General features: G+C 37.1%; 1 protein-coding gene across 3 annotated transcripts; it reads right to left on the bottom strand.

Moving 5' to 3' along the window:
• Nucleotides 1-2,072: 2,072 nt before the first annotated feature.
• LOC120258220 lies at nucleotides 2,073-6,419 on the bottom strand. Of its 3 annotated transcripts, XM_039265582.1 has the most exons (9): nucleotides 6,034-6,419; nucleotides 5,787-5,958; nucleotides 5,471-5,713; nucleotides 4,240-5,240; nucleotides 3,775-4,145; nucleotides 3,429-3,689; nucleotides 3,140-3,345; nucleotides 2,770-2,843; nucleotides 2,073-2,695 (listed from the first exon to the last, which is right to left on the bottom strand). In XM_039265582.1, the coding sequence occupies exons 4-9, from the start codon at nucleotides 5,208-5,210 to the stop codon at nucleotides 2,668-2,670; spliced, it is 1,911 nt and encodes a 636-aa protein (XP_039121516.1). In that variant the 5' UTR covers nucleotides 5,211-5,240; nucleotides 5,471-5,713; nucleotides 5,787-5,958; nucleotides 6,034-6,419; the 3' UTR covers nucleotides 2,073-2,667. The 3 variants fall into 3 exon arrangements, with proteins under 3 accessions (XP_039121516.1, XP_039121514.1, XP_039121515.1); XM_039265580.1 differs by having other exon boundaries at nucleotides 2,073-2,843; XM_039265581.1 differs by having other exon boundaries at nucleotides 2,073-2,843; nucleotides 5,787-5,954.
• Between the last annotated feature and the right edge of the window lie 6,016 nt (nucleotides 6,420-12,435).

Raw genomic sequence — 12,435 nt, 5'->3', positions numbered from 1 at the left:
CTCTAAAGAAAATTTCAACAAACTTTTTACTGGCCTAATTTGATTCAAGATGTTAAGACTTTAATTGCCGAATGTCAAGTGTGTAAGACTTAAAAAAGTGAAAGAATTTCTTATCCTAAATTGTTACAGCCATTAGATATACTAGAGTTGCCTTGGTGGATATTTCTATGGATTTTATCGACGGACTTCCTTGCTCTGAGGGAAAAACAATAATCTGGGTAGTTGTTGATAGATTCAGCAAAAATGTCACTTTTTTTTTGTTTGAAAAACAACAATCAGGTGCATCATCTTCACGGCATACCGAGGAGTATTGTTAGTGACAGGGACAGCCTTTTTCTCAGTTTATTCTAGTGTTAACTCTTCAGCAAATTGGTTACCAAGTTGAAATACAATACTTCCTACCATCCACATTTTGATGGCCAAATAGAAAGAGTCAACCAATACTTGGACACTTACTTGAGATGTTTTTGTCCTGACAAGCCAAAACAATGGGTTCAATGGCTTCCTATGGCAGAGTGGTGGTACAACACCTCCTTCCATACTATTGTAAAGATGTCCCCATTCGAGGCACTCTATCGGTTTCCTCCTCCGCAAGTGAATTTCCACCGACTCTTAATTCTTGGCCACCACAAGGCTCAGTAGTTTGTTTCCGATCGGGCTGCCATGTTGGCCGCAATCAAAACCAATTTGCAGCTTGCTCAAGAACTGATGAAGTGGTATGCAAATCAGCACCGCAGTGAAAGAGAGTTTGCAGTAGGTGACTGGGTTTATCTAAAGCTCCACCCTTATCGTGAAACATCAACAGCTACAAGACTCAACCAAAAATTAGCTCCTCGCTTTCTTTGGGCCTTTTCAAGTGTTGACTCGAGTCGAAAAGGTGGCACATACACTTGCTCTTCTGAAAGGCAGTTTAGTTCATCCTACATTTCATGTCTCTCTACTCAAACAGAAAATTGGGAGCTCAAGAGGTGTTGAATCCATTCCTGCCACCAATTGGTCCTGATGGGCAAGTGTTGAGGGAACCTGTGAAGATATTAGCTAGATCACCACATCTATGAAAAGGGTAATGTAGCTGGGCTTCAGGCCCTTGTGCAGTGAGTAGGCCTCCCTAAGAAGGATGCTACATGGGAAGACATGAATTCGCTTCAGGCTTTGTTCCTCTCTATTTCATTGGATGTGCTCTCTATAGTGCTATAGTGCTTCTTAAGGACAAGAAGCATTTCCAGGGAGGGGTATTGTCACAAGCGGAATGGTTTTCTGGTGTTCTGTGTAGCTTAATCTTGTTGCTAATATGTGTTTTTGTTTAGCTTAATTCAGTTTGGGTTGCTAATCTTTTGGCATAGTATTTGGAAGTCACGTGACAAGGTCAATATGTAGGCAGGAGTGGGTGGTAAGGCTAAAGCTTGGATTTTGGTAATGAAGATCTCTCTCTAACTTTCCCTTGTCTTCCTTTCCCTTCTCAAACCCTACAGACTTTCTCTTGATTTCTATCTTTAAGCTGTGATAGCTTAACAGATTTTAATTTGTGACTTTTATTGCTAAGTTGGTATCAATTGTTGAATGTTCATCTTGTTCAAATCACTATAATAGTATGATGTGATTAATTTCTCCTCCGATTTTAGTTATTAATCTATGGATTTACGGCGTGTAGAATCAGAGTGAGGGAGTATAGCATTAACAAAAGTCCACGCGTGCTCTAATTCATCTGAATTTACTACTGGCGTGAGGATTAGCTTGATAGGCATCAAGATATCAAAATCACCGTAGCAGTAAATAAAAATCCCATAAATTTTTACTGAATCTGTTACTAAGGCATGATCTCACTAGAGAGCGATGTAGGGCTACTAAATTTATGATGCTGTTATTATGAAAAATCCATCTTTGAACCTCTTCTTTCTTCTTCTTCTTTAATATTTAATTCTTTTTCTCAAGATGAACCTTGCTAAAATTCTAAGAAAGTACAGACCAAAAAATGAACCTTTTAATTTCCATACAGAAGAAGTTTACAGTTGAGTTCAAATGAACATTAATTAATTATGAACATAGCAGAATCATCAACCACCTTAGAGACAAGAACAAAAGCCACTTGTGCTTGATCTTTATCATGAATGACACTTGGTTACATAGCACCATTCTTCAGATACTTCATCAACTATAGTATGTATGACACAACAATTGTAAGCGCTAGAAGCATCATCAAACACAAAAAATAATTCCAAGATCTATACATGTCATCTCCATCATGTGTGCCATCCCATGACAACAATGAGTCCTTCCCCTCTATTGTCGCTGTTCCTTCCTCAACTGATCTAATGTGTGAAAGGAAATGTGGGAATACTTTCTTATGTGCATTTTCTCCAATCAAGAGATCAGAGTGCCCAAAACCTTCTATCACCACTCTCTTGTGTTTAAACTTAGGTTGGTGGAGCTTCATATACTTGTGAGCCAAAAATGTTGTTTCTGGTGTTACCAAAAGGGTTCTTCCACCTGAAACAAAGAGTGTTGGTAATGCCATCCTCTCAGGGTGGATTAAATACTCATTTCTTCCCTTAGGATCAACAATGAAGCCTGAGATGCATATTTTCCGGAGGTGTGGGAATGCTGACAATGGAAGCCTGGTGACTTTTTGCTTGATTAACCATTCATGAATGCTTTGGGGTCACATTGTCATGCCAAAAAGTGTTTCCAAAGATACCTGATAATAGATCACAACCACTTAAGGTGCAACGTTCATATTGTGGTATCAGCCTCACAATGGACTTCACTAACCAGTGCCTAAAGCTCTCATTGGGCTCCTCAGACATAGATATGATTTTGTTCTTACCCAGAACCGCCATGCTTATCTGCCAATAGTTATTTGTGGTAATTATTATTAAAATATCCATGAATCATGATGCATAAGAAGTTAGAACAACATAAGTTGTGTTTATAGAATTTATCTGCAGTAATTATTTAACTAGAATTTTGCTGGGAAGCAAATGGGACTACCAGTTAATGTGATAAACTTAGTTTGAAGTTTGAAGTTCATTACTTTTTTGAGTGAGAGTTGCATGCTCTTTCTATTTATATGGTAAGAACAAGGATAACCTTGCTAATAATTTGTGCAGGCATGCTGGAGACTAGTTCTTAGATAACTTACTGGAATGAGAGGAAGCCTCATCTTAAGAAGGGCTGATGTTGTTAGCTTGAAAAACATTGAGGAGTTGATGCAAGAGAGAGAGGCAACATGAGCAGCAGAGACATAGCCTCCAAGGAGAGCAATATTAATTGCTAAGCCTCCAACACAATGTGCTATCACATGGATTTTGGTTTTTGGGCCATGTAGCTCTTGAATCTTGGTGATTGCTGCGACAAATAATCTCCATAAGGTAAGGAAGAAAAATTGTATAATTGTTCTCTAGAAGTTCAGTTGTAAGTTCAATAGACACCTGCAGGAATGTCAAATTTTGCAATATCTTCAATTGTAAATTTATTTGAAGCATGTTGAGGGTGAGTTCTTGTTAGAAGGTTCCATGTATCATATCCTTCTTCTAGTAACGTTCTTACTAAATCTGTTGGTTCAGTCGGTAGATAAAAGCTTTCTGTGGAATGTCCATTAAGCAGAAGAATTGGAAATCCATGTACTCTTTTTGACTTCCATGGTTTTAGATTGCATCTCCATTGTTGGCAACTGATGAGACAGCCATCTCCTGTTTCATTTCAAAACCAAGATTAACAATTTTGAATCATGGGATTCTTGAATTTTTTTTTTTTGGTGTCAATTAGTTCAATTACCTGTTTTTAATTCATGAAGGCAGCTGGTGGGATATGTCTTATTGTTCTTGTCAAAATTTGTAAATTTTGGTTCAGCGTTCCTAGGTATTTGTAAGATGTATGTCCTCCATAGGCTTTGCAAGAGAAGGCATACGAATAGCCCTTTTTGATTCCCTTGCATACTTATTAAGCTCTTAAGAAGCTCAAGTACTGACAAATGAAGTTCTCCATTAAGATCAACCTTTTGTTGGTTATTATCCCCACATATTTTGGACTGTTTGTCATCCTTTCCAGTGAATTCTTTAAAAGTCACATGCAAAGTCTTGGACTCTTTCCAAGCATATGTGGCCAGAATATATGGATTCATCACCTTCTTTCCCTCCAGTAGGTACCTGCATTTGTCAAATGAAGATATGTTATAAGCAAGTATTCCTGTAAAACTAAGAATATCGTAAGATTACTCGAGTTTGGAGAGAGATCCACTACCTTGAACCAGAAGTTGATGCTAAAACTAGCTTATAGTGCATGTACTGTGTATACGGAGTTCTATTATTTATTGCAAGCATGTCTATTTCTCCATCTATAACATATAGTGGTTCTTTGTTTATTGTTTGGAATACAACATATCCACCAACCTTTCCTCTGAGAAGTGAATGCTCATATGTTTTATCTATATTGTTCTGTGAAAAGGTTAGCTGGCCCGGCAAGTTTATTTTCACTGCAAGATATGCTATGCAGGGCATGCCACCGATGAAACCTTTCAATGTTTCTTTGAAAGTGACATTCTCTTTGCTCTTCATTGTTTGAACTTCACGATGAGATTGTAGTCCTTTGTCCAACCTACTATTATTTATGCCGGATATCTTTGAATGCATTGTGCTATTAGCAAGTTCTACTAATCCTGTTGTCATAACTTCATTCTGTTTAAATCTGTTTTTGAAATTTAGGACCTCTTGTACTAAGTGCTTACTAATGTACTCAGAGGTTGTAGTAATTGTGAGAATTGGGTTTATACCAACTGAACATGGGATTAGAGAGCCATCACACACATATAGGCCCTCATGTCTTGCAGGTTGATCACCGCTCACGTCAAACACCTGACCTTTAGGATTGCAAACACCATTTAAAGAATCTGAAGCTGCATTGCACCCTCCTAAAAGATGAACTGATGTGCTCCTATACCTTGACATGAACAACATCCCGCCTAGCTTCTTAGAAATGCTTTGAAGTGCCTGAATTTTTCGCAGAAGTAAAGGATCATGTGCTTGTGTGAATCTGATCTTATTCGTCTCTTTATCAAAAGTTATTCTTCCATCGCATGAATCATATCCCATTACATTCAGCACCATGGCCTGACTAGCTTTTAATCCCATCAAATGCTTCACCTTGTCGATCAACCCCTGTAGAAACCAACAACCATTTGGCCATCCATAGGTTGTTATACCTTTGAACAACATATAAGGGAATGATGTTGGCAGGACTCCAGTCTACAAATCATATCAGATCACCTAATCCACTGTTAGAGGGAGTTCTAGAATTCGTAACATATATAAAATAATTAGCAGTTCAAAGGATGGAAACAAGATATATGACAAAGATGAATATATTTTGAGTACTAATAAATTTGCTGACTTTGTAAGATGAACATACTAATTATCCTATTGGCCCATGCGTGCAATTTAATTTTAATTATCTATTTATTTGAGAGGTTCTGAACCTGGATTGTGAAGCCTGCTGAAGAAGTGTAGGAAGAAGTGATTGTTGGTCCTGGACGATCCAGTAACGGTATTGTTGTAAATTGCTTTTTAGTTTAAACCATAAGCATTCAACCGTGCTTGGCTTCCAGCAACATAAGCCACATTGTTTCCATTGCAGCTAAAGCCATGTCCGAGTCTTGATGAAAGCTTCAATCCTCTTCTCTCAGACTCAAACAATATCTTAGTTGTGCCTAAAACTCCCGCTGCAAGAAATATTTCAGAATGCTATATTTTTCTGCTTTTGTACGTTGAAGAAGACCTTTGTTATTTTCATACCTGAAAGAACTACAAAATCCGCCAATGCATGTTCAATACTATCAAAGTAAATTCGCCATCTTCTATGTTCGTTTCTATCATTGCACTTATTTTCTTCACCATTTGGTCCATTTCCATGATCAGTCTTTATAATATAATGGACTTCACTTTCTAGTTTGACAACACATCCTGCCTGAAAGGGGAATGAATTAAGAAGCTGCTATGAGAAGCAATAAAATAAATGAATAAATTAAGATGAAAGGCCTACCTGGATAGCTGAACTTATGTAAGTCTTGTCAATGGAGTTTTTTGCATTATAAGGACAACCAGATAGACAATTTCCGCAAGCTAAGCAACTTCCTGTATCTTGAGCTCCCTTGGTTTGGACCATTGATTCTTGACCAAAATTAATACTCGAGTTTCATTGGATCTGCTTTACAATCTTCAATATCTTCTTCCACTACTTGCTTCATAACTTTGGCACTGGAGAATTCAAAAGGAATATTGTTTGATCCTAACATGGTTAAAGCAGTCTCTTGGCAGGCCTCCCAGTCTTTGTTCCATTCTTCCGGCCATTCTAGACTCCTCCTTGTTCGAATTGGAGTTGGTGCCAGAACGCCTGCATTTACAAGAGAGCCTCCACCCAGCCCACAGGCCACGCAGCACAAGGAATCACCTTGTTCATATATCTGTGCCATTTACTAATGAATGGATGGAGTTGTTTGTGGTATTTTCGAAATTAAAAGCTAAAGATAATTGTTTGGTTAAGCAGTGTTCTATTTGTTGAATAAGTCTACTCAGAAGCATTATGGCTACGGAAGTTGACCATTCTGTGAATGTTGGCTACTATGTACAAATGCATGCTGATTGGACAATAGAGAATCGAGTAAAGCTATGCCATTGGTGACTAGTTTACTTTTGAGCTAGTATTACTTTTGTGTGTTGTGTCAGCACTTTTGTATTGTTCTCTCTACTATATATTTCCTTGTTATGTTCTAGTTTGGTTATGCTAATGAGAATTCAGCTTCATTACTCCATCTACACTGAAATCTTGTAATGCGTGTGATTACAATCTTTTGTGATCTTATCAACAATGGTATCAGAGATAGCAACAAAGCCTGAAGATGGCTGGCAGCTCATCTTCAAATTCTTCTCAACTAGATGTACTTCTCTTCAAGGGAGAAGACTACAATTTATGGATTTGAAGACAACATTTAAATCCAAGGATCTATGGAACATTGTTAAGAAAGGCTTTGCAGAAGAAGGAGACAACAATAGACTTGCTGAAGTCGTGAAGAAAGATGCCAAAGCATTGTGTCTAATTCAACAGAACCTGGACAAACGAGTTTCTCCTCAGAATTACAGAAGCTACCATAGCTAAACAAGCATGGGATGTGTTGAAACCACAATACCAAGGTAACACAAACAATGTTTCAGTTAAGTTCCATTCATTACATCAAGAACTTGATGCAACTAAAGATGAAACATGGAGAAAGAATTGAAGATTACATCACCAGAGTTCTTAATATAGTATATCAAATCAAAGTGCTCGGATAAGAATTCCCAGAGAAGATGGTGGTGACCAAAATCCTCAGAAACCTCACACGACGTTTCACTAATATCGTCTCATCTATCGTTGAAGCTAAAAACCTGAATACACTCACTGTTGATGAGCTCTATGGCTCGTTAAAAAGCCATGAATCTATTCTCAACGGGGATAAAGACCAAGATGAAGATAAGGCATTACACACCAAGTCCATGCCTTTCAGGGATCAAAACTACAAAGGAGAGAGAGGTTGTGGACGCAACGGCTTCTACAGAGACAGAGGAAGAGGTCGTGGTCGCGGAAAAAGCACAGGTTTCACTCACCCTATTGAAAACAAACAAAGCAAAGGTGTTCAGTGCTTCATATGCAAGAAATTCGGGCACATGAAGGCTCAATGCTGGTATAAAGACAAAGAAGCAAACGTTGCAGAAGAGGCAAAAAAGAAGTAGAAGAAGGGCTGTTATTCATGGCAAGCTCTGGGCTAGAGAAAGAAGCCAGGGGTACCTGGCTTCTTGACAATGGTTGTTCTAACCACATGTCAGGGAATAGAAGCCTCTTCAAGCATATTAAAGACACACCTTAACAAACTATTATGCTAGGGGATGGTAACTTACTTCAGGTGGTTGGAGTTGGTAATGTTACTCTCAAAACAAGCTCAGGGAAAGAAAGTATACTCACTAATGTTCAATTTGTGCCAAGCTTAGCACACAATTTGCTAAGTGTTGGACAGCTCATGGCTTCTGGTTACAAGGTCCAGTTTTCAGATGGTGAATGCAGCGTGAGAGATGCTAAAACAAACAATTTGGTGGCAAGAATTCAAATGAAATCTCATCGATTGTTTCCCTTAGAAGCAGAAGATGTAGGCTTGGCTCAAGTAGCACAAGGAGATAGAGACTTGACCAAGCTGTGGCACAGGAGTGGACTTCACTGAAATATACTCACCGGTGGCTAGGATGGAAACCATCCGAACCTTCTTTGCTGTCGGAGCTCAAAAGAAGTGGTGTATTCACCAATTGGATGTGAAGACAGAGTTTTTAAATGGAGATCTAAAAGAAAGAGGTCTATGTCACTCAACCAGAAGGCTTCAAAGTCAAGGGAAAAGAAGAGCATGTCTATAAACTCCGAAAGGCGTTGTATGGTCTCCAGTAGGCACCAAGAGCATGGTACAGCCACATAGATCAATATTTTATCCAGATGGGGTTCATCAAGAGCGTTAATGAACCTACAGTACACAAGAAACTGGGAGGAAATTCAAACAGCATGCTGATATGCTTATACGTCGATGACATCATTTATATGAGTTCATCTACTGAAATGTTAAACAAATTCAAGGTTAGTATGATGAAAACGTTCGAAAATGTCCGATCTGGGACCTCTAAGATACTTCCTTGGCTTAGAGGTGAAGCAATTTGAAGGCACACTGTTTGTCTCTTAACAAAAATATGCTGAAGATTACTAAAGAAGACTGGAATGATGCATTGCAAACCAATCAACAATCCTATAAACACTAACGAGAAGCTCTATTTGGAAGATGGATCTAGAGAAACCAATCCATCACGTTATAGAAGAATTGTTGGAAGTCTTCTTTACTTAACACACACAAGACCCGATCTTATGTTTGCAGTTGGGTTGGTGTCTCGGTTCATGAAGGCACCAACAATACTCCATTTTGGTGCCGTGAAGAGGATTCTCCATTATATTTCAGGAACCTTGAATTTTGGACTGTGTTATACTCACTCTGAAAAGTTTGATCTAATTGGCTACACTGACAGTGACTGGGGAGGGTCACAGGTGGATAGAAGGAGCACAACTGGTTGGGCTTTCTTTTTGGGATCCACAACAATTGCTTGGTGCTCGAAGAAACAACCAATTACAGGGCTATCTAGTATTGAGGTTGAATATGTCTCAGCCACCTCTGCTGCTTGTGAAGCTGTATGGCTGCGTAGGCTACTTGATGATCTGAATGAGAAGATGACTGGGCCAACCATCATTCATTGTGACAACAAATCAGCCATTTCAATCACTAAGAATCCTTCCCTGCATGGACGCACTAAACACATCGGTACGAGGTTCCATTTCATTCATGATCTCATTGGCAATGGTGATATCGATGTGGTCTATTGTAAAACTGATGAATAGGTTGCAGATGTCTTCACAAAGGCTTTACCTTGTCACAAGTTCGAAGCCTTTCGAGATGCATTGGGAGTAAGGAGCTTCTGAGCAAAAGGAGGATGTTGAATAAGTCTACTCAGAAGCATTATGGCTATGGAAGTTGACCATTCTGTGAATGTTGGCTACTATGTACAAATGCATGCTGATTGGACAACAAAGAATCGAGTGAAGCTATGCGATTGGTGACTAGTTTACTTTTGAGCTAGTATTACTTTTGTGTGCTGTGTCATCACTTTAGTATTGTTCTCTCTACTATATATTTCCTTGTTATGTTCTAGTTTGGTTATGCTAATGAGGATTCAGCTTCATTACTCCAACTACACTGAAATCTTGTAGTGCGTGTGAATTACAATATTCTGTGTTCTTATCAACACTATTTGCTTGCTGTAGAAATTAATTCTGAGATGGATAATTTAAAACTGAAGATGCATTACATCTTTGCAGTGGAGGTGGAAAAAATAGTGTTTCTTGAGGGAGATTAATTATGTCAATCTATTATCACCAAAAGAAATTGTGGATCTTCTGCTTTTTTTGGGTAATTGTTTATAGCATTGTTATTTAACTACCATGCTTTTTTCCGTGATAATTTTTATTCTGTTTAATTAAAGTTATACAAGCATGAACCATATCTTCGACACTAAAATTTAGGGGACAGACTGATTGCTTGAACTATACTTGTTCTTTTGCTGTGTTTTTCCAACAAAACTCAAAATAAGATGTTGAGTATGTCACCTGAAACAAAGCTTTGTCTGAGCCAAAGCAAAGCCCCCATTTACTAAGCTCAATCTTTGATGCAGCCAAGATGCTGAAGCTGTTTTTGGGGAAATCTTGAGCAGTCCATTGTTTTCCTTTCTCAATGAGACAGACTCTTGCACCCGCCATTGATAGCCTGCATGCAGCTACTGAACCTCCGTAACCGGAACCAATAACAATCACATCATAGTTCTCATCTCCCATTTTCACGACCTCATTAACTTTAGGTAGAGGCTTTCAAATATATATATATAAATATATATATATATAAACTTATATAAAGCATATTAGTAAGAAGGAGAAGAACATTTTGTATAATGAGAAAATTCAGAGAATGCAGAGCTATCAAGATGATAGAGTTCCAGCTGAAACACTCTTTTATCGGTATCATGTAGGTTTGAAGATTTTGTCCTCAATGTAAAATGCATGGCATTGTGCATTAAAATTATCTTATAGTGTTTGCTAGCAAGATTTCATTAGTCAAAGGATACTAGCTTCCATGAAGAATGGTTCTCTACACTGTTATCTTGAACCATAGCTAGAATGAGTTAGGTAAAATCCAATCCAGAAATTTTAGTTGGTGAGAAGGCACAAATAGCTTTCTTATATTCCTTTTATTTAATGCATAATTAGAATATAGACAAATCATGTTGTCCACAGTTTCTGAGGCCGACTCTTACAGCTGTATTTAGCTGTGTATTGTACCATTGAAAAACTTGACACACTTTCACAAATAGTTTATTAACATTTGATTATCTAAACGTACCTAGTATATTTAATAATATATTTGCACCATTTTGACAGCTTCGTTATGAAACAGTATGTTATAGGTCTGATGTACTTGTTTAGATATTAGTTTATGATGTACATCTTTGAAAGACCAAATGCTAAGCTTAAACTTTTGCGAATTGTATATTCTAGGATTGCTTAATTAATACTTCAAGATGTATATTATTATTATCTTCTTGCAAACATGTTTGGCAAATTGTCTTAGTGTGATTTGACATGATCAAAATTGTATAGATTTTGTTATGTTCAATTTATAAAAGGATTTCTATGGTTCTCAATGTTTGCTAGATATATATATATATATATGTATAATTTTGCACATTCGTTGTTGTTCTTAATAAAATGATGCAGTTATTTTTCAATAACTTAGTCAAAAAGAAAATCTACTAGGTCATTTTCTTTGAATGATTTGGTCACAATATTATATGGCAATAGTCTTTTTCTTCTCAAGCATTTTTCTTTTTATTGTGATTTGGATTTTTCCACAATGCTTTTCTTCAAGCAAGTAAGAACAATTATGTGGTTGATCCACTTTTCTCAAAAAAATAAAATAAAATAAAATAAAATTGTAAGAACAACCACCATATCTCACATTTACTGTTTCTAAATTGTCATCTTATTCTTGAGATCAATGAATAAATCCAGAAGAACATCTGGAAAACCAATGGTAAGATAATGTAATTAGAAGAGACTGCTTGGATTCCTTGTTTCATGCTTTCTTTTGGATTTACTGAAAATTGCAATTGCACTTTTAGCCATTACTCAAAATTGCCAAACATGGGGAAGAAAAAGGAGAGAACCTAGTAACTGTAAGAAGGACATTGCAATTGTACTTTGTTGATTTTAAATGGATATTGTTTTCTTGTGTTTGGTTGAATTAAGAAAATGAGAGGGATAAGAAAAGCATATCATGATATGAATCATATGATGGGATTTTCATATAACAGCACAAAAATCAACATTGTTGCTTCTTCTTTGATGCTTGATCTCTTGTGTATGAGTCTTGTTTGTTCTACTAGCAATGAGCTTCTTTGATCTTTCATGTTTCTCTGCGATGCTTGATCTGCTGTGTTAGTCTTTTATGTCATTGTTTTCTTTTATCTGTCTTTTACACATTGTTCTCATGCTAATAAGTAATGGTCAGTGTTACTTTTACAATAATTTTCATTAAATGTGTTTTCTTACAGAAAGTGCTACACCGATTGGGACAAAATGAATGTATCAATCCATTTTGGGTAACAAACATTGCTAATGAAAGTTTTACATGTTCTGCTTGAACATATTGGAGATCTTAATAGCCGAGCATTTTAATGCTAAACAATACATTCAGAATGGATTTCTTCTTCCTATAGTTTAAGTAATAACTTTAGAAATATCATATCAATCTCTGAACAAGCACCTTTAGTAATG

This window comes from Dioscorea cayenensis, chromosome 4 (assembly GCF_009730915.1).
Source record: "Dioscorea cayenensis subsp. rotundata cultivar TDr96_F1 chromosome 4, TDr96_F1_v2_PseudoChromosome.rev07_lg8_w22 25.fasta, whole genome shotgun sequence".
Lineage (NCBI taxonomy): Eukaryota > Viridiplantae > Streptophyta > Magnoliopsida > Dioscoreales > Dioscoreaceae > Dioscorea > Dioscorea cayenensis.
The sequence above is the reverse complement of the archived record's forward strand: the minus strand, read 5'-3'. Positions and strand labels throughout refer to the sequence as shown.